Source organism: Pseudopipra pipra, chromosome 2 (assembly GCF_036250125.1).
Source record: "Pseudopipra pipra isolate bDixPip1 chromosome 2, bDixPip1.hap1, whole genome shotgun sequence".
NCBI classification, from domain to species: domain Eukaryota; kingdom Metazoa; phylum Chordata; class Aves; order Passeriformes; family Pipridae; genus Pseudopipra; species Pseudopipra pipra.
In genome coordinates this window covers 67,544,950-67,567,413 of record NC_087550.1, presented here as the reverse complement: position 1 = coordinate 67,567,413, position 22,464 = coordinate 67,544,950, and the positions used below count along the sequence as shown (strand labels likewise).

Below are 22,464 nucleotides of genomic sequence, written 5' to 3'. Positions count from 1 at the left end.
CACATTAGGCACTTTGTTTTATTTTGCAAAAAAAAAAAAAAGAGTCTTTATATATAAACCATTTCATTCTCTCTCAAAACATTCTACAACTATACAGCTGTTTGCTCCATCATTTGCATAGGAAATACCACAATACAAAAATAAGGTAAGGGGGAGGCAAAAGAAGCAAAACAGCAACCAATTTATGCATGTGTTTCCACGTATAAACATTTGAAGCCTTACAAAATTATTTACATCATTTGTCAACTATTTACATTAAGAGCAACATTTCTAACTATAACAAACAAAACTATAATTTATCAAGTATACGTAAAATTGTCTTAAAAAAAAGAGTCTATCATATACCACAAATAAATAAAGACAAATAACGGTTTTAACAAAGCAGGGTTTCCTGCAAGACCCTTTTTTGGTATTTTGATTGTCTATTCTAGGCTTTGGTTGACAGCTTAATATTACGGCTTGTGAAGTTCAGACACTTACTATTTTGTTTGGTTTTCTCCTGTTGTCTGGCCAAATCCTACCTGGTCTAACCTCATCTTTGGCCCTTCATCTACAATTTCAAGGCTGAGCACGGTGGATCAAAGTCATTGTTAGCAAAAAGGGCACCATTTCTTTGACTTCAGTGGAATTTCAGCTACTTTTGTCAGCAGTAAATTTTCCCTTGCGTGTCAATCTGAACAGTGGATTAACTAAACTGCACTGTAATTTTAAACAAAACTACTGTATCCTTTACCTCCTAGTAAATTACATGCAATATCCACATCAAACTAGATCATACTGGTGCTGAACCAGCTTAACATGTCTGCGTATGGAAACTGCATCCTAAATCCTTCTTTTTAAAGAGATACTAAGTTTAGCTTATAGTAAGAGGTTTAACATTCTATGTTCATTTTGACTATCCCCGTTATTTCAGCTTCCGACATTGACTTTACAGTTCATTCTGCATGTTTTGCCCTTTTAAGCAATTTGAAAACAAAATCCTGCTTTGAATATTCAGTGCACACCATTGAGTTAACAGGTACAAAACATCTGAAAGGCTTAGCTCAGTTCTCTTAAGAAAAATGAAGCTAAGTTGGTTCTTTTTTGAGAGGTATATAAGTAGCTTTTTTTCATAAATGTGCCATGTTATCAAATGTAAAACAACTGCTTTTTTCAGATGTTTCTTAGAAAACTTTTGTAATAAACCTAAAAAAGCTGATCTGCATATTTACAAAATCTTTGTCATAGCAAACATGCAACACACAGAACAAAGTATTTTGTTCTATGGCTGTTTATGAATTTTTCTATGTATTTTATATCCACAGAACAGCTTAACATTAAAAAAAAAACAACACAAAACACATGTATTTAATATGTCCAGTAAAAACCTGACAGATTACAGTTTATGGCTTTTCCACTGTGTGCATTCATCTGCATCCTCTCATTAATTTGTTTACCAAACACTGTCACCATAATGACAGTGCTTTGGTCAAAACACCGCAAGAGGAAAAAATATGTATGAAGCTGCAATGTGTTGAGATATATAATACTTGTAAAGAGATGAACCTGCTGACTAAAGCCATATACATTATGAAAGCAAACAAATGACCAAACACTCTGGTATTGTGATACAGTGTCTTCCCTTTTCCCGCATAAATATACAAAATATACATTTCCAGTTTCTTTTGAGATTTCTTTTAAATGGATAACCCATACTCAAAAATTAAACTAATTTCAGTTGTATGTTGAGAGTCAATAGGAAATTGCATAGATACAAAACAGCCTCAATGACAAGTCCAGGTTTTAGTTCTGATGCCTCTTCATGTGGAGAGCCAGGTGATCGGAGCGGGAGAAGCTGCGGTTGCAGACGGCGCACTGGAAGGGCTTTGCCCCCGTGTGCTTCCTGTAGTGGCGCGTTAGTTCATCCGAGCGAGCGAATCTCCAGTCGCAGCCTTCCCACGTGCACTTGTATGGTTTCTCACCTGAAAGAGAGCACAGAGAAGCGAAACTGTCAGCCATCACTCTTTAGCAAAGAAAACCGATGAGAGATCACATCGAATAGCACTGCTCTTCCATCTGAAGAAACAAATGACAAACAAGGAGCCCCTTTGTTTTTTTCAGCAAATTTTGTTCTTGAAAGCGTGATTTAATACCTCAGTAAAATGCAAGAAACTTCCAAATGCAAATTAGAGACAGCTATGGTACAGAAATGCAGAGTTAAGAAGCCTCTATGAGACTGAAATATATTCCTTTACACTCACTTCACTATGACAGGGAGCAGGAAAAAAAAGCAGCCTCACGTGACAATCTAGCCAAGTTTGTAACTTATGCTTGCACCTTTGAAAAATGGGGAAGTTATACAGAGTTTTTTTTAAGAGGTCTGAAATGGGAAGGAAGACTTCTACGAAGATTCTTTGTAGTGTGCAGATCTGTTCAAGAGCTTCTGATGTGTGAAGAAAGGGGCACGGTGTGATACAAACACACTGAGGATAGTATTTTCTAAAATGTAACAAGCAATAAAAACTTGTGGTATCCTGCTTGAGGCTAGCTATATATAGGTGAAGGGTGCACCTTCAAGTTCAAAGCACCCATTTTCAGAATGAAATGTCTACAATAAGGTGCTTAAATAGCCATATTTTAGAGGTGGAAAGTGCCTGCTGTTTCTAGCAGTCTGTACTGATGTAGGGGAGCATGGCATCTCTGAAAACTTGCTGTGTTACAGCAGCTCTGAATGCAACTTCAAAATATCCACCTAGTCTTGAATACAATGGTCCAAGCACCTCAAATGTTTGCATTCATCCATTTTAGAACTATAAACACAGTATTTTAAGCATGCCTACAATTTACAGGTGTTTGTTGAAATGGGAGAAATATAAATTCACACAGCCATGACGACTTCTGTGGCAGTAGCTTCATCTGGAGCAGAAATACACTCAAGCCGAGCATTCCAAAAAGGCCTTTCTAACCTCTTCTACCTCTCCATTGGTCTCAGACCTTTACCCTCACAGTCTCAGTCCTACTGCACTGTTGAGTGCCTCCTGCTTTTCCATTTTTTACCATCACACAAGCATGTGGAAAAAAGAGAGAAGCCTACATCCTGCAATCTGTTTATTCTGCATAAGCTATGCAGGTAACACCATCTGAGAAACTCCAAAACATTACTTCAAAAGCCCTTATTTATCATGCAGATGAAATTATGAAAATGTTTTTGTCTGGGAGTTTCTACTGCTTCTTCTGATCAACTAGAAACTTTTCAACTCCTACTGAGTGCAGAACCAGCCCTTTGCTCACAAGGGGGATGTGGCTTCAAGTTAGCAAGGTCACAACCATAACCAGACCTCTGCAAGAAAAACTAACCACCCAACCACCTCTTTGCAAAACAGCAACTAGGATTTATTGAAATCATGGTGGAAATGTAACATCCCTTAAGAACAACAAGAGCCTGGCACCACCTCTCACGGAATTTATAATTACTTGGTGGATCGCAAAGCAGAACACAAATGATCATAGATTTCTGTCATAGCTGAATTTACTCTGAGTAAATTCGGATGCTGATTGAAGACCGAATGCTCTATCATATAGGATTGTTTTTTGCTCTGTGTAACACATACTGTAGGCTAAAATACAGATTTCATTCAAACCCAGTGTGTAAAGCTTTTATAACACCAGAGAAGCCAGATAACACATTTGGTCTTCACAGCAGAATGACAGGAAAGGTCCCTCTTCAGTGAGGGACCTTTTGCACTATATACATTGATGTATTTTAACTGGGCTATTAAGGGTGTCTGTAAAAGACTGTTGCTGATCAATAGGCACAGCACCAGGGAGATCTGCGAACACTTTGCTTTAAAACACACATGCACATACGGAGGTTACACAAAAGCATTACTCCTGCATTTGAAACATCTTAACTTAAAGCCAGTGTATTTATTTATTTTTCTCATTTCTTTCTCTTTTCTCCCAACTAGCTTTAAACTCTTCTTTAAAAGTCTTCACTTAAAACTGCCAACTTTATACTTGATGCTGAACTCCTAGTCTTGTGATCCTGCCCCCCCTCACTGCCCAGGGAGAGCATATACATAGTTAGGTCTCTATCTACTCCAAATGTTTGCTCTTACATTTTGCAGAATTACACAAGGAATGACAGAAAAGGTAAAGAGGGCAGGAAAATAGCACTAGTAAATGAAAGCCTAGAAATATCCAGACCAGATCGGAATGGGGACCCGGAGATTAAAATCTGTTTCCAAGCATCAAGGAGATATGAAGTACATGCAACTTTCACCAAGTGTTGGACTACACTGCATTGAACAAGCAGCCTCAAAGTTGTCTTGTGTAGGTGGTACCTGACCCTGTTAGAGTACAAACAGAAAAAGAAGCTGTCCTCCATTAAAACTTTTCCTCGTGTGAGCAGTGTCGGCAGTGATACGAAGGCTCCTGGCACACGAACTGCCAGCAGCTGGGGCAGCAGTGAACCCTGTACCTTGCTGGGTGCAACAGCGTCCAAACCAACATCGAGTCCAGCAACCAGAACACCCATCAAACTCCAGGGCACTCAACTTCGTAGAGACACTATCTCGACACTTACCGCACTGTCACGGTCACTACAGTGCCAGCCACCGCCAGAATCCTCCTGGGCAACAGCGTTGCTCAGGGGAAAAGCTACATGCAGAATAGCACCGCTCCTCCCTGCCGGCAGACTGCTGCAGACCTGAGCTAAACCAAGCACTGCTCAGGGACGGATGAACAGAGGGGAACAAGCTGCTGCCTTACACAGATTGTTTTAACAGTGTTACCTTTATGTACTGGAAATTAAGGTCAGAATGCTGCTTTTAACCCCTGCTTTGGCCAACAGTGAGAACTGGAAAATGTATTTTTAGTGCCAGTGTAGAGGCCCAGACTATTTTGAATAAATCCTAGGGGTAAAATACTGAATATCTATGTTTGTAATGCTAGTTTCCGTTGGAAAGTTCTATTTAAGAACTGACTCAATTTCAAATGTTTTCCTTTTGGGCAAGGAGGAAGCAGGGGCAAGAAAAAGTAGGTGGAGATTATTTTCACTCTTTTAGAGCAAGCAGAAGAACAACTATCTGGTAGTATTTTCTCTCTCTCAACCTATACACATGCTTTTTGTCACTTAGCAGAAATAAGAATTTGGTTTAAGTTCCTGCAAGAGAGGGAAAAAGCACCTCACATTACATATTTTCTGAAGTGATCGTACTTTTTTGCTATGCTGACTTTAAAGCTCTGAGAAATCTGGGTTGAAGATTTATTTTTTAAAAAAGCAGGTATATACAACAAGGGACACTGAACCCTTTATCCACTGTTTTCGTTGGCTACATAGTAATGTAAGATTTGTTTACTTTAATGATTGTGAGAAATACAGTAGCAGTAAAGTTTTAGAAATATTTGGTTTTCCTCCAGCAATTTAGGGCTTCTATAGGGTGTTAAACCAAGAATGCCACTGGTCATCAAATATGAAGGCAGTACGGCTTGGTTTTCTGGAACGTGATCGCGGTATCAAACAGATATTTCACTGTAAAAGCAAGAAAACAGCTAACTCCTCCACTTCAGGGGAGCTTCCATGGGATTTGTTAGAATGTCAACACTGTTCAACTAAAACACCATGAAGGAAGCTGGTACCGATTTCCAGCCAAATAGCACACTCCAACCCTTTCTTCCCTAGCCAGAAATATTATACGCAGCACTTCTGGGAAACAGAACTGCTTTCCTTTAAATTAGACTTCAACGGGATAGGGATTTCATAAGTTTAATTGGATTTCTGCATAACCTCCATCCAGTATCACTGATTTAAAATATTTTGCTAGGCTTATACATCACAAAATATATCTTTAAGTTCTTGAGCTCTTAATACGTATCCACTCTCCAGTGTAAAAAAAATACATTTGTGGAGCATGAGAAAGAGACTTGTACTTGCGCACAGAAATTTTAAGCTCTAATGTTTAGTTTGGAAGCTCTTTTACAGAAAGCACCTACCAAGAGATAAGGGAGCTTAACCTGAAAGGAGACTATTTTGCTTGCAATGTGCCCGTTACAAAAAATTATTTACAATGCTATGAGATTGCAAGGATGTCAAAAAGATATGTAGATATCCACATATAACATGCTAACCTAACCAGTCACTTCAACAGATAAAATTTCCTCAAGGTAGATCCCAAGGTTCAGGTTTCTTATCAATACCACAGGAGAGTGGTCTGGACCAGTAAACACACTGTGTTGCCTCTTCTCCCTTTAATTTATCTTCTTGTGATTTAGCCATGTCAAAATGCACCAACTGCTTTCCAAACACTAATTCTAGTCGCTGGCAGTGACACTCACGGCCATGCTCATTTGGGTAAGGCACAGTGCCACCAGTGCGGGAGTGACGGTCATTTTGAAGACACCCTCTATCTTCAACATGCAGCCTCTATGCAAGAACACGTTTCTGTTTAAAATTCTGTTTGGAAAAAACCAGTCACTGAAAGCTTCCATTATTGATGAATTTCCCTACTAAGAAGAAAACAAACTTCCTTATTTCACTGAAGAGATTTATGACTTTATTTCCGCAATTCACTGCTAGGATGGCTTTCTTTAAATATAAAGCTGTAAACAGCAAGGGCTGGATTTTCAAACCTAAAGTTAGGTAACTCTATTGGTATGCAGAAATCCAAATACAGGTATTACACCAGGCAACGCCTGCAACTTCACTTGTTTGCTATCAGAAATTTTTGTCAGAACAGCAAGTTTGGAGCTTCCTTGACAAATAAAAGGTAGCATGCTTTTCAAAGACTCCAAAAAGACAACACCTGATTACATCTTGTAAGAAAGTATAAAGACACCCTCCGCCAGTCTTTCCATTTTAATATTACTTGTGTTTACTATGGAACTATTTCTAGTGGCAAGTGTCTGGCCTTAAAAAATTTTCAGCTAGGTATGATAAAAAAGTGGCAGGCAAAGCAGAAGCTTCCGCACCATAACTGCACCAGTTATGTACATAACCTTTATCATGTTCAGTTTCAAACCAGATTATTAAAAATATTTATGTTGTCTCAAAGCTTTCCAGTGAATTTGTTTTCAAATTTTTCACATGTTAACATCAGTCGTCTTAATTCCCTGACATGCTATAGCCTTAAATTTTTAGAAAAAAAATAAGAACAAACAAATTTTTTTTTCTATTTTAGTTTGCTTGAAATAGTGTTTCTCTAGCTCACAGCACCACAGTTTTAAACTCTGGTCTCTTCCAGGCTAACTGGACCGGAAAGTAGTTACTTGGGTGTATGCCTGCACTCGTTCAGATGTGTTTTGCTCCCAGTGTTTAGTTAAAATCAGACCTTCCTTCTGCCATTGACCAAGTGCTGCAGTCGTCATTAAAAGCAGCTTCTTGGTTTGTACTTGGGTTGTGGGTTTTTTTTTTTTGAAAAAGAACAGAAAGCTGAAGTTTCAAAACAAATAATCCCTTGGGTATTTAAAAGCTCTTTAGTGCACCAAAATTCTCAGTTGTCCAAGAGGCCTGGCAGCACGAAAAGTATGTCCAGCTTATTTTGTGAGTGACAAAGCAAATTTAGTCCTTGAAACATCCATCCCATCAATGATATGAATGAGTAGCATATGCTGCACGTTTTAAAATGTGATAAAGCCACTACCTAGTATAGTAATGGCTGGAGTGGGACCATTAGGTACTACTTCACAATGAAACAGCATTTTGAGGAATTTTTTAACAGAGAGCTATTGAGCCCTCGAAGTCTGATCACTGATAAATCAAGCATGGACAGGAATAAAAGATAACTGAGTGGTGAGCAAAGAGGACTGAAAAGAAACTGTGCATCATCCACTTTCTGACCGGAGAGGAATTACCTTCGCAGGGCTCCCATCACTTCTTGAAGCACATTTATTTTGGTAAGTGTTGTCTTATGCAGTTCAAGGATTACTGGGGAATCTTGACTGGCCTGTGCAATGGTTTATTTTCTTTCTGGTATAACATTCTGTCTTAACAGAGGTGGTCTCTCTTCAAAGAGATATGCAAACAAAGAGGAAAGGAATTTTTTTAAAGTAGGTTTATAAGAAATCCCTGCCATCTGGGGTGCATGGCTGTGTCTACGCATTTCCTAAGAACACATTTCCTAACCTATGCCTGTGGTACAAGAACAGCTCTTTAGCTCTCTCACCAGTAACACTGGCTTTTGTGCAGTCAGATAAGAGGTGCTCTTAAAATGGAATTTATTAAACATGTACTGTAGACTTCCAGATATCCATCTACTGTATGCACACAGACACACACAAAAAAATTAAAAATTAAAGCAAAGCACAAAAGCTATTTTAACTCAAAGCGAAGCACTGTACACTTGCCAAAATCAAAGGTTTTAATATGTCCTTAATCAGAGTTGTTAGAGATCACTGAATATAAATAATGCAGCCTGACAGGACAGGAATGCTGCTACTAAGATACTCAGACTAAACTAGGACATTACTCAAATGTTTCTAATCTTTCACCAATGGGAGGTGCAGGTCATCTAACAAACAACAAGCAACACACTACTCCGGCTGGAAGCAGGAGTCAATCATCCCAGTCAAGCTCAGAAATTAATTACAATAAGGAATGTCTGATCAAATAATGGAAAGTTTTAATCACTGGCAATTGCTGTGAATCTTGGGGACTATATTAGCCTATGGAGGGCGGTCTCAAAATGAACTATATTTAAAGTCAGTCTCTTAGGTCAACAGTTTCCTTATCAGGAATCAAATATCTTGGAACTGAAGTTTAATCCTCTCAGGGAGCAATTGACAGAAACAACAGTTTTTTTAAGCTTTCATGCTTAGAGGGACTTTCTAGGCTTTTAATCAAAAAGAAAATATTAGGCTTTTCTTTTCGGTATCTAAAATCTGAATACCCCTCACCTGACACCTTAGAATTTAATTCCTGATTCGTAAAAATTGTATGCTGATGTGAATGATCAGTAATATTTAATTAGAATATAGTTTTACGTTGCTAAAATTTCACCTTCTTTTGAGCAACACATTCTAACACTTCTCATTTAGCTTCTGACTACAGATAAAGAACCAGATAATTAATCCCAAGATCTGCAATTGTTCACAAAGTGTTGGAAAAAAAAATGCATTATTTTCCCTTAAACTGTGGTTTGCACAGGAAAATAATGTACTTCCATTTCTCACACAGGCAACTAATGGATTTAGAAGAATTCATAAATAAAAGATGCTAACATACTCTTCTGCACTGTCTAGCAACACTGCACTTTAATGCACTTTGTCAACAGTTTTATTTAACTCTCTTCCACTTTTCCTTATGGTCTCTATCAATGATGGCATTTACTGACAGCTCCTTAAAGTATAATCTGTGCAACTGACTCATCTAACAGGTCAAAGAAGTGGGGTCTGCACAGAAATATTACTTAGTATCTGTTTTCATGATGCAAAGATTTTTCCAGGATGAGGTTTGCTATATGCACAGACGGCTGCAACCATGAGCAAAGCAGACTCTTTTGGGGCCTCCATTCCTCATTTGTGCTCCCTGAGTGAAATCCCTCACCAGAGTCTCAGGATGATTTGAGTTGATACATGTTTTCACAAGGTGCTTTTCTTCCACCAGGAGTCAAACTACTACCTATTTTCCCTTCTCAACAACAGGCATCCTGAATTCCTGGGCAATTCTATATGGTACCACCTTTAACAAGTGTCCCTAAAGAGCACCAAGTCCTAGGGACTGCTCAAGTCCACTGCACACAACTGGTTCTAATTCTGTTGTACCATCAGTCTAATTTTGGATCTATCGAGGCAGAAATCTAAAATAAAATAAAACGTTTAACACCTTGAGGAACTGCACAAGTCAGCAGCTGTTCCATGCCTATATAAACATTTGAAATAACTAGGGACAGTGGAAGCATTTTGAGTGCATCTCATTTAGAGAAATGCCATTTCTCTTGAGTTATCTCGGCTTCCACTTCCCATCACTAAATCCAAACTAGATCTATAGATAGAGATGAAATAGTTCTGCAGTTAATGCTAGAAACTATTAATGGCAAGCCCATCATGTGACCAGAGAACATGCCTGTACAAAGACTCTGTATACAGAAAACCAATATGCAGCTGGAAAATGTCCGCAATGTGCGTGCCTTGATGCGTTCAAAACAATGACAGATTTTCCTCTAAAAAACATACGCAATTCTGAAGCGTGCAGCTGTAAAAAACCCCTGGAGCCAGCAGTTCTGCAGTGTTGCAGGTAGGGTATTTCAGGTACCCACATATCAAACACTTAATTTCCACAATCCAATCTTTAGCATATAAAGAAATCTAAAAGGGTAAGTCACAGGGCCACTGTTGCTAAATGATTGCGTGATATATATATTTATATACTCAGATGCCAGAAAAGGAACTGAATGAAGTTTACGCATTCTGCAATACGCAAGTAACTGCTTTTCATTGATATTTGGCAGGTTTTTTAAGTTGGACATATAGCTGTTATGCCAAAGGTTTAAGGCGGTTTTACTGCTGAACAGCCTGCGATAAATGCACAACTCCCTCACACATTTTATACCATAGTTGCACAATGCCGGGCATAAAAAGAAACTTGTTCCACGACGAACAGGTAAAGTTATTTTAAAAGGAAGTGTTTTAAGGTACTACGATGTACCAGACACCTGCATGGAAATGGATAAAAAGCGTTACGCATCTTTTCAACATTTGAATCTTTGTTCATATTCTGGTTTGGGGTTACCAGTTTTGAACTAAAATCTACTTCGTCATTTACAAATGCTAAAGCATTACATAGAGAAAGAAAAATGTGTGCCTGCCTCTGCAACTGGTACAAATACTTAGCTCTTAATGGGAATACTGGATTCCTAATCAACAGCAAGAGTCCAGAGTAATTGCATTAAATCAGCATAACTACATTAGCTTATACCACCTGACTTGGTGTAAGATAAACACCTTGGGAACACTTAAGAAGAAAAATGTATGGGATTTTCCTCTTGCCCATTTCCTACAGTTTTATTTAAATGTACCTCACAAAGTCTGACAGCGTGTTCATATCCCAACTGAAAAAGAAAAGACTACAGCCTACATTCCACCTATCAAAAATAACATTTCCCTTAGCTTTGTTCTCAAAGAACGTCTACTAAACCCAGGGAAAAACTTTCAGAAGGGAAAGGTTGCTAAATAAATACCGTGAAAAGGCTGAGATTTTCCAATACAAAAAGAAAACCATAAGGTCTGTCTTGACTTTTCATGGCAGACAACCTTTGCTGCAGGCTCTTTTATTTTAAGATGACAGATTGCTGAGAAGGGTGGGGACTGGTTGGGATGAGAAAGAGACTGCAGCCAACTTTAAAAGGTATTGTTAAGAAACTAAGAATAAGGAGAGAACAACTTCAGTGGTCCATGATTACTAAAGAACGGGTTTAGCCAGATAAACAGGTCTGCTATCCCTCAAGGGATTTGAAAGAATATCACACACAACTTTATTAAAATGGATTACGTGACATTTGCTTTAGACTTTGAAGGTAAAAGCTTCACAAAAGACCTTTAAAAAAAATTTAAACTAAAAAAATCAAAATTTATTAGTGCTGTATGAATTCACAGTTCAGGGGGATGGGATGCACAGAGGCACACTCCCTAATTTAGCCCTCTGTGCATTGAGTCCTTTGGAAACCAATAGCGAGATTCCCTAGCACTCCTGGGGGAGCTGAGCAACTTCTCAGGTTTCCCTGAGTTTGCACCCCTTTACTTTAACACTCATTAATCGATTTAATGTTAAGTCAGAGATCTGACTCTTAATACACATTTCAACCATATGTTAAGGCAGAGATCAGAATCAGTGCTGAAAATCTTCAATTATGAAGTGAATATTCAAGAGAGTTAAACTAATCCAAACTCTGAAATATTGCAGGTAACAGGATACGGACTCACATTCTTGCATGTAATGCACGCTTTAGACAGTTTATCCCTTCATTCACCTCCCCAGAAGACCCTTTGTATTACAGAACTGCTTAAATTCACTAGATTTTTATCTAAAACAACATTCTTGTTTTCATGAATACATCAGTTCCTTTGACCTTTGCACATCTATCCACATTTCTAGTGGCAACAATAAACATTAGTGACCCTAAGCAATATATGTTAGCAACGTGGGATGTATTTCTATGCACACACGTATTAACTTTGTAAACCCTAACATCGTTACTACTCAAGGTGCAAAAAAGATATAAATTGATTTAAAAAAGAAGAAATGTTCATTTCAAATGCTGATGTAATGGTAATTTTTAGACTAAAGCTTTCTTTTTATTTCTCTTTCTAGCTATTATATAATAGTAAATGAGATATTTAAAACTGGTATTTAGTTCCTGGCTGAAGTGCGTAAGTGGAAATTGCACACTCTTAAATTTACAGATTATTTATTAAAAGGGGTTTCTACCCTCCAACACTACTTACATTTACATCCTCATGAAAATATTCCTTTCTTACTAAACTTACTGCTAATGAGTGATTACATATAAAAAGTATTTTTAATAGCGTTTGTGTTTAGTCTGTTACTAATGTAAAGCAGTAATCTTTGTCCAGCTGCTTTCGATTTTTCACTGTAACTTTCGTTTATCAAAAAAAAATTTCCTTAGTAACGTTTAGCCTGGAGATACTCAATTTCTTTACGATAATCTAACGATCCATTCTAAATAGCTGCTGAACAGAAAGCCTTGTTTCCATAGAGATAGTGAAATCTCACGACAAGTTTTGACTTTTACTCCTTACTTGAATGGCACAGGCATCGCACTGACAACCTGCTTCAATAACAAAGTTGCTTGAACTGTGATTTGTGTTTTGCTCTGATTCAACGTCCATGCATAAAAAACACCAGGCTCATACTCAAGTTTTAAAAACAGGAGCTGCAGCCCTCTCATTTGATTTGATACTTTTCACTGATTTAGCACGAACAGTTCTGTTCTAAGATCCTGGCAAAGAGCGGTACTAGCTTCCGATGTCCTAGCGGTGAGTTTTTCTCCCCGTTTCCCTCTTTCCTTCTTCTCCCTGCCTCAGCAGGTGAATGCTTAGGAAGAGCACCTAGGGCAATTCCACCTCCCAACCACTGTCCTCTGCATGCACGGCTCCTGCACCTACACACAAGCAACACCATCCCCAGCTCCACTCCATGCCGGCCCGAGAACGAGGACTGTCTCTGCAGCTGCAGGTGGAGTTTGATCAAGGTACAAAAAACAAGTGTGACTCACTGACACTTTTAATTGTTTCCACTTTAATGTCATTCACTGACAAAAAAAAATGAAATTATGTTTTTGCTTTTTTAAAATAAGTATGTAGAACTACTTGTCTTTAAAAAAAATAATAAAACACACTTAACGCCAAGGACGAAGTAAATGGACATTATCTTGGGAGTTTTCATGATGTTTCTGAAAAATTCTAAGATTAAAGAATTCTAAAAGGTCAAAGAGAAAAACCCAAACCAGAAAATTCCATCTACTTAGATAAATCTTTAAAAGAATACGTTTACTATGCTTAATTCATTATTCAAGGGGGAAAAGGTCTATTTTTTAACACGTTAATGGCATTTTAGATTGAAAAGACAAGTTTCCATCTGCTTTATTCTCAGCTATTGTGAGTTCTGTATTATAAAAGGTTTAACAAAACTGCATTAATAAAAGCAATTTTTCTTTTCATTGACCAATCCCTAAATATTTCTTAACTGAACTGCCAGTTTGTACCTACACCACTCTAGAGAAAACAGGGAGGAGATGGCAGACCAAACATGCTTGCTTTCTCAGAAAATGTCAGCCATGAACGAACAAGAGACAGTAAGAGAGTGAATACATACCTGTGTGAGTTCTCAGGTGTGCTTTTAAGTGAGAAGACTTTGTATAAACTTTTGTGCAGCCTAAACCAAAACAAAAAAGCAGAGAGGCTTCAGTAGGGAGAAGAGGAACACTTCACATTACATTTAAACTTCCTCAGTCAGTGTTGGGGTACTATCTGGACACATTTAAGTTTACTACTTTCTGGCATCATCTTTGTCATTTAGAAGTAAAATTTTACATAGAAAGCTCCTGGGGATATGCTGCTTTACATAGAAAAAACACGTATGTTTCTGGCAGAGCTGCTACAATCTATGTACAGTAACACCTGCTACGTAAATTAACAACTCAGCAAGGGGCTTCATCTTTTAAAAATTTCCCAGAGGACTTGATCAAGCCAGACTCGGTATCACTGTCACCCGGGGCTCAGCGTAACTCTTCCACCGAGCACTTATCACACTGCACACCGAATGGGTGCTACACCACCCAGAGTTATGTTGCTCAGGGGGAAGAGCAACCACGAGCAGCAATTTCTCTCTGCACTACAACGAGTGTGAACATCTTGTATCTGGGATTACGTACTACATGGAGGCACAGTTTACAGTCAGGTCCCTCTTCCCCTTCAGTGTAAGAGAAGGAGAGGCTGAAGACAATCTACCTGTGGGCAATTTTCAGAGATGGTTTTAATGGATTTTTGAGGGCAGCTGAATCTCCTGTTCATAACAGGGAAGATATGGCCATGGCCTCAGCTGCTAGGAGCCGAAATGATTCTTTCGGTGCCAGAAGATTCACTGAGTTGTACTGCATTGGACAAACTGAGCCTCTGCTCCACCACAGGTACTGGAAGAATGAGAGCAGGAGCTGCATAGTCACACTGACTTACACTAGCAAAGGCCATAATTTTTTTATTTTCTATAGAGTAAAAATTTTGTAACATAGTAAAATGAACTCAGTTGTTTAAGAGAACAACAAATGACATGAAGAAAACAGTATATATTATTTAAAGAATGTGAAAATGTCCCATTCGAAATAAAACAACAAAGAAGAGAAATTCTACTTTGACAAGAAACTATTTGGTTCTCCCTAGGTGTAGATGACAGCTAAAGAAAAACCACTTATACCTCATCCATGATTATTCACACTCTTTTTATTGTAAGGGCTGGGATTTTCTGGCATAGATTGCTTACCAGGATAGTCACAGTAGTGGATACGTCTTTTCTCCAAATCCGGGTTACTTCTCCTGTTGTATCTGACCGGTTGGATGTTCTGGGGGGTTATGGGCAGAGTCGCTGGTAAGTTTGGATTGTGAATCGCCAGCTTAGAAGCTATAGTTGCGGCATATGATGGAGGGGGGGTTAAATTCTGCAGCATCTCTGCTTGTCTGTCTGGACTTCCAGGCTCTGAGCTTGGGGGCGAAGGAGGGAAGTAAGTGGCCTGCTGCTGCAGAAACTGGTTTGGCATGGTGTAGCTACAGGGGGGGATACCCTGGAACTGTTTCATTGCAGTCTGTGGAACAGCCGAGGAGAGCGTGTTAAGGCCCGCCATGGCAGATGGCATGGAGACATTGTTTAGGGAGTCCATCACGGCTGCCTGAGTAGTAGTGTTGGGCATATCTAAATCCGGTGAGCTCAAGAGCTGATACAGCTGGCCTTGCTGGGGTGTGACAGAAAGATGAACATCTGGAGTTGGAAGCTCCTGCTTGATGAAAATGTTGTTCACATCAGGAGTTTGGTGGGAGCTGAAGATGCTGGTAAATTCGGGGAGGGCCTGAGTGGGAGTAGGGGCAGGGGCAGTAGTTTCGTTCTGGTGACTGAAGATGGTGACCGGCTCTGTCTTGATGTGGGTTACACAGGGTCGCTGAGATTTGTACAGGCCAGTTCTCAGATGGCTAATGTCGGGGAGGAAGACGTTCATGTTGATGCTGTAAGGCAACCCTTCGCTGTCAGTGAAAAACTGGTCTACAACCGAGGCACTGTCTCTTCTGTATTTCTTATGTTCGGGGATGACAGGAACAGGCGGGAGCTGAGGTGCCAAGTATTTCTCCATTTCACATCTTGTCTACAAAGACAAAACAAACCATAATCCACATGATTTGTTACCAACCAAGAAAGATGATGGCATGCAAGTCATGTGAGGCTTTGCAAATAAAAGGCAATACTCTTCAGCCAGCCGCAAGACACCTACAGAAGAAGTTATGAACACTCACACTAATGAGAACCTGTCTTTTATAATCACACACTGATCAACGTCATCAAAGACAAGGAGATAAAGTCATGGCATAAGTCATTCACACATTAAGATCGATCTGATGTTTCAGCATACACAAACTTTTCATCTTTTATGCCTACAAGATAGTGCGAGGCACAGAAGTGACAGGCGCTGTGCCTAATCTGCAGATCTCCTGCTATGGAATTCACTGCTCGAGCAGGGTGACTGCCTATCTGTTTCACCCGCTTTTCTTTGAAATGCTAACTCTAAAAGCCACATCCTCAGCTGGCTATTTGAATGCTAATACTTCAAATAACGCTTATATATACGTATATATATTTGTACACTTCCAGGATTTTTCATCCATAAAAGAACAGTATTTGATTAGAAATATGACACCAAAGTGTAAACTTATTAATAATACTGAATAACAAGAAGAGGGATTGACTGCATCAGAGTACTCTTTGTGTAAAGTGTCTCCAGGACTACACTTAAATCAGTAATAATCTGCGCAGTGTGTAATTGGCTAATAGCATGATAAACATGTCCCGATCCATGCCTCAGTCCTCGGAGAGCTCTTTAATTACTGGAAAATCATTCTCTTAGCGCAGTGGTGCGAGGGAATCCGTGGGTGGCTGGAGCCCTATACATTACTGGTGTACAGTCATCGGCAAAACATTTATCACGCACTCTCCAATGGGCAAATGCTACATTCCCCCCTGCCCTGTCAAGAGAGCGCTCATACCAGACCCGTTTAGCACCCCGCAAGAGAAAGCAGCTGACAAACAGCAACTCTGCCCGAAAGCGGATTTTAGGACCTTTCTTCAAAGACCCCCAGTAAACACCACAAACAAACGGAGCCGCCTTCCCGACTCTTTGATCTGGATCTGCCTCGACATGCCAGACTACTTTTTCTAGCTCTTGTTTACGAGCCGAGGGTAGCTCGCTTTGAAGCCGTGAGTTATTTACTCGCTGGGGAAGACACCACCGAAACGCAGCGCCCGACAGCCCGCTGCGGCACCGGGGGCTCCCGCCGGCCCGGAGAGCGCGGGCGTCCCATAGGGGCGCGGGGAGCCGCCCCTGGAACGGGCACCGTCCGCGGGCTGGAGCCCGGCTGCGACTGGCGTCTTCCCGCTTTTAGCTGCTCCAGCTGTTTGCCTGTGGATCCGCTCCCAAACAGCCTCCTGGGATAGTCAGAAAATCCCGGGAAGTCCCCCCTTACCCCGTGTGTCGTGTGCTCTCGCCCCCCCCCCCCTTTCCGAACATGACTCCCTGCGTGGGCGAGGAGGACAGGCGGCCGCTCTAATTCTGCCGCCGGGCAAGTGCGAAGGCAGCAGCTGTAGCTTTCAACACAGCCGCGGGGGCAGCCCCGCTCCCCCCGTCCGCCGCGGGACGGCCCGCGGAGCCCGCGCCCCGCCTCGGCCCCGGCCGCCGCGCACAGCTCCGCCGGCGGGAACGCGGGAGCGCTCCCGCTCCGCACGGGCAGCGAGGCCGCTCCCCCGCACACGCACACACATACACACACGCACACATACACATACACACACCCCGCCGCTGCCGCCGCAGCCCCGCACCTCAGTGTCCGCCGCCCTCGCCCCGCGGCCCGGCCCCACCCAGTCCCACCCGCACCCTCCGCAGCGGTCGCTCCCACCCGGGCGAGGCGCGATGGCCGGCGGGCTGTGCGGGGACCCAGCGCCCACCGGCGGGCTGGGAGGGGGTGCCCGCAGCCTACCTGAACCATCTCCTCTGCCGGCAGGGTCGCGCCGCCGCCCCCGCCGCCCCCGGGGTGCTGCTGCGGCTGCTGGGGCGGCGGCTGCTGCTTCAGGTCCTCCCCGGGGAAGATCGCTGCCTCCCGGGCGCCTAGCACGGGCTTGAGCTGCGCGAACACCGGCTCCTCGGGCTGCTGCACGGGCCCCAGGCGGGCACTCATGGTCAGCACCCTGGTGGCCATGAGGCTGGCGGCGGGTGCGGCGCGGACGGTCTGCCCGCCCCGGCACAGAGCGATTGACCCGCGGGCGGCTCCGGGCGGGCGGGCGGCTCCGGGCGGCGGCTGCTCGTGCGCTCAGTGCCCAGGAGCCCCAGCCCAGAGCGCATCCACTCCGCTGTCGTCAGTGCTTCCCCCTGTACCTGGCCGCGGGTATCTACCCGGTGACACACGCCCGCCTCTATTTCACCCTACTCCACCCCCGGCCCCCCCTACACCCCACCCAGACCGGCGAAGGGGGCCGGCCCTGCCGCCCGCCCTGCCTACGGGGAGCGCGGGCAGCTCCTCCCCGCCGCCCGGCCCGGCCCGATCCGGCCCTGCCCCGCAGCGGCGGCACCGGCGAGCGCGGCGGGGGCAGCGGCGCGGAGCGGTCCCGGTACCGACCCCGACCCCGGACCCGACCCCGACCCGACCCCGGCGGTATCGCCCAGGCAGCAGCCAGGGAGCGGTGCCCGGCGCAGGGTCCTCGGACAGGGTCGGCGGGCGCGATGCTCGCCGTGGAGTAGAAGCGGGTTTTCAGCAAGTGCGGCGGTCCGCCGAGGCCCCTCTCGTGCTTTCACTATTATTTATAGTCTTGTAAAGAAGCGCTGCTAATGTGGGCACTTTAAAACAACTGTCTTGTCCTACCTTTCATCTTCAAAAGGGTTTTAAAGGCAGTCATTCAGATTTATTATTTTTTGTCCCGAAGGCAACTCGTACTCGAAACCTGCTGATAATAGATTTCGGCGCTGCGATATACAGCCCCCCTACGCTATGAAAATGCTGTTTTTCAGCGTATCACAGATATATCGCAGATGAGAAGGAAGACAGGTAGAGGAAAAGAGGTAGAGAGGATTGTCTCGTCTCTTCCCCCCCCCCCCGCCGCCTTGGATGAGACAAGTTTCTATTTACTTGTTTTGAGGTGTGGTTTCGACGCAAAGCATATTTCCTCGTAGACATAGGACGGTGAGCTAAGCTCCCGCATGTTTCGCTGAAGGAAGAGAAAAAGGAGCGTCGCTGTCCTTTCGTGCAACACCGGCGGGATCACGTCGTATGGGAAAAGTACAGCACGTAGTGGAGCCTTGGAAAAAAAGCACAAACTTTCCACCTTTTTCCTGGCTCTGCCAGCTCTGCACTCCTGGTTTGCAGGGAGAGAGTCTGTGAATCCACAGACATGTTGCAACCTCCCCCTCCCCGCATTTATCCCCTATCATTTACAGATAATGCTCTTTTTTAAAAACGTAAAAAAGCATTTTTTTTCTGGTCAACCTGGCACTCCTCCTCTTTGCCGCCCAGTCCACAGCGAGTAGGATATCTCAGAGCCTGCATGTAGACAACTAATTACAGAACCAGGAAAGAGCTCAGCATAACATGTCTTTAAACAAACTGTCTGTTTAGCAATACGTAGCCGCTCGATGCTTGTTATTACTAACGCAGATCCGACTACTCCCGTCAGCGTAGCATTTAAAGCCGTGCAGGCTAATTTCCATCCACTAACACTACTACGTATTTGCATTTAGACAATGAAACTTCAATGTCCTTTTCTGAAGACTCACGGCTGGCATTTCTTTCCTCACTCAAGCCTATAAGCAGGTGTTTTAACCAACAGATTTTTAAATCATGTCTTGTTTTTGTGTGAATGCCCTTGACATAACCCTAGTTTAGGGCTATACTTCAAACTACAGTTTTTGAATGCCCGTCATGTCGCCTGTATTAAGCCAGTTAGGCTCCAAACTACGTTTTTGACCCTCTGAAAGGACAAGTTTAGTATAAACTGCTTTTTAACAGCTTTAAAAATGCAAAACTAGCAATACTACACTAGGCTGTCTGGAAACTAATTCTTCTAGATCAGGCACAACATAGGGCTAGACAGCATTTGATTAGTGCATATACCAATAACCTTCAGACATTTCTGTGAATTGTAAGGCTGTAGTAACTGAAATGTTTCTGAGACTTGCGTACTTTAATTGCATGTTTTCCCTCCATCTCCTTATGTGAATGATAAACAGATAATTTCAAAATTTGGTTTTTTTTTTGTTTTGCTTTGTTTTATATACGTACATTGTTAAAGGGTCTGCTCTAGCAAATGCTTTGGCAGGTTAATTAGAATGGTATCACTGAGTAAAGCTTTGTGTATACTTTAAACATCTTCAAAAACATCTCTGAATGTGTTTTAATACAGATAAATAAATCCAATCTTATCACCATGTTTTTGTGCTAATGATGGGCCGGGTCCTATAGTCTTTTGTCAAGCAACAATCAAATGGAAGATTACTAAGGACTACATAATTTTTAAAGGATGATGTTTTATTTTGACATTTCTACTGTCACTAACAATTAAACAGATTGACTCTTGTTCCTGATCAGGTTCACTGCTTATCTGACCTACACAGTGCTGCACTATTTATCTTACAGACAGTCTAAATGCACTTTTAGATCTAGACAGAGAAATTATTTAATAGCTCATTTTAAGAATTTCCATTGTTATTAGATTTTATACTTTTGGACAAATCATTATTATTTACAAATTTAAAGTCAGTAATAAACTGCCAACTAATATCATCTTCTAAATTAAATTGAAATGAGAATATGTTCAGAATTAAAAAAAAGAGTTTACAGCTATAATAATTTTGGAATGTTTCTGCTTCTTCACTGATTTTGCAGACAGAGGTGAATTTACACCTTAATAGACAAATTTGCAGCAGAAAAACAAGTAAGCTCTTTTCAACCCAGCTTGGCCCTGTTTGTGTAAGTAAGACTTCTGGCAGACACGTTCAGGAGTTACAGTAAGTGGTCATTCCTCTGCAACACAATTCCCTGAGCATCTTATAAAAATAACAACTCAAGGCCTTTAGTTACTGTCCTGCAGAGCAAAAAAAGGAGAAATAAAGCCTTGAGTGGTAAGCACCTAGAGCTAGGGATGTGAAAGACACCTTTCAGTGTCCATGGTCACTGGTAAGAGAACTGCAATGCTCTGCACTCCAAAGAATGTTACTAGGTTCAGGGAAAAAGGGTTAAACTTTCTGAAACTATGTAAATGCTGCAGGTTCTGAGCGGGCAAGGATCCAGGCTTTCTGAATGAATGTAGACTCAATTACTTTGAACTCTCTTGTTCTGTACATTCCTATTCGCTTAGTAGTGCTATACCCATTAGGGGAGACAGGAGAAAACAAGAACAAATGTCAAGTCCCAGGCGGTCGGGAGCTTGGCAGTGGAGGAACCTGGTGGGAGTGGGGTTGGGAGCAAAGGAGTTTGGCAGAGGGGCAGGACGGAGACAGGCTCCCTGGACAGGCTCCCTGGTTTCTTAACTCATCGGCTCCACCAGACACACCTCCTAAGGAAGGGTACTTGTGTCCCACTGTCCGGGTGGGAGGAGTAGGGCCAGAGTTGATGGGGACCTGCACGTATGTTGTTTGGAGGGGTAGGGAAGGAGTGGAAAGACATGGACAAGTTGTTTCATAATGATGAGGTGAGGGAAAACTGAGGACCTCATCTGAACTAAGCCAGGCTTGAAAGCCACAGGAAGATGTCTGATAATAATTTCAGGAGCTTTTAGCACATTCAGAGGCCTGTTCTGAGTCAGAAAATATCCACCTTATTTTTTCACATAAACTTACTAGAGAAGTGGAAATTAATTTTCTTCTTGCAAAACAGTAGCTGTCTGTACTTTGGCCACTCGTTAGACTCCATCTCCTCAAAGGGAGAAATGGTTTCTCTTTTTTCTTCTGACTTTCAAAAGAGATCCAGTACAATCCTTTTACTTTAAGAAAGTCGTTGTTTTTCTCATTCTAACTTTCCACCGAAGACAGGATAGCACTAGCCACAAGGTACCATCTTAACTCATGACAGGCTTTGCAAATGCCACTTGTGCTATATAATACAGCACCACCACAACGAGGAATGTAGCAGGGTGACTTTCTGTTAAAGCGAATGTGGGAAATCATGAAGTGACAGTCTATTGCTGTGTGCCTTTATCTGTTGCTGTTTCAGGATTAATTTACAGAGGTGTTCCCTTTGCTTATGAAAGGCAAGCCCAGTTCCCATTTTTCATTTTACTTTACCAGAAATACTGTGATAGACTATATGGAGAAAAGGATATTCCTGCTGAAATAACAAATGGCACTCCCCTAATTATTTCAGCCTGGCATTTTGAGGAAAAACACATTTCTTCTTGACTTCTTTCCTCTCTTAAGATTCCAGTAGTCATCCCGTTCCACCTTTCTGCTCTAGTGTGCAAAGCCTTACAATCAGGAGAATGCCTCTAGTTCCCCTTGGACAAGGCTTTGTTGTGAAGCATGTACAGAAAGTGAGATTTCATTTTGTCAAAGCCCCTTGTATACCCTAGAAGACAGTTTTGTCAAACCTTCCTGTTTCCAGTGCAGTTCTTCAGGCTTTCTTTGCTGTACTGCTGGGAATGAAGGGAGTACTTTCCTGAACCAGCTTGGCATTTTTGTTAATGGAATTGAATTAGTACATCTGGCCTGGTAGAAACCTTCTCAACAGAGTGAC

The 22,464-nt window shown here is 42.1% G+C and overlaps 1 protein-coding gene across 1 annotated transcript; it reads right to left on the bottom strand.

Moving 5' to 3' along the window:
* On the bottom strand, positions 1 to 18,142 carry KLF5 (KLF transcription factor 5). The gene is made up of 4 exons (XM_064645881.1): positions 17,725 to 18,142; positions 14,972 to 15,842; positions 13,808 to 13,867; positions 1 to 1,961 (listed from the first exon to the last, which is right to left on the bottom strand). The coding sequence occupies exons 1-4, from the start codon at positions 17,941 to 17,943 to the stop codon at positions 1,783 to 1,785; spliced, it is 1,329 nt and encodes a 442-aa protein (XP_064501951.1). The 5' UTR covers positions 17,944 to 18,142; the 3' UTR covers positions 1 to 1,782.
* Between the last annotated feature and the right edge of the window lie 4,322 nt (positions 18,143 to 22,464).

Coding starts and splice junctions, on each gene's coding strand:
- KLF5 (XM_064645881.1), bottom strand. CDS start 17,943: ATGGCCACCAGGGTGCTGACCATGAGTGCCCGCCTGGGGCCCGTGCAG. Junction 15,843..17,724: donor CGGCAGAGGAGATGGTTCAG/GTAGGCTGCGGG, acceptor TTGTCTTTGTAG/ACAAGATGTGAAATGGAGAA. Junction 1,962..13,807: donor ACACCTGAGAACTCACACAG/GTATGTATTCAC, acceptor GCTCTCTTTCAG/GTGAGAAACCATACAAGTGC.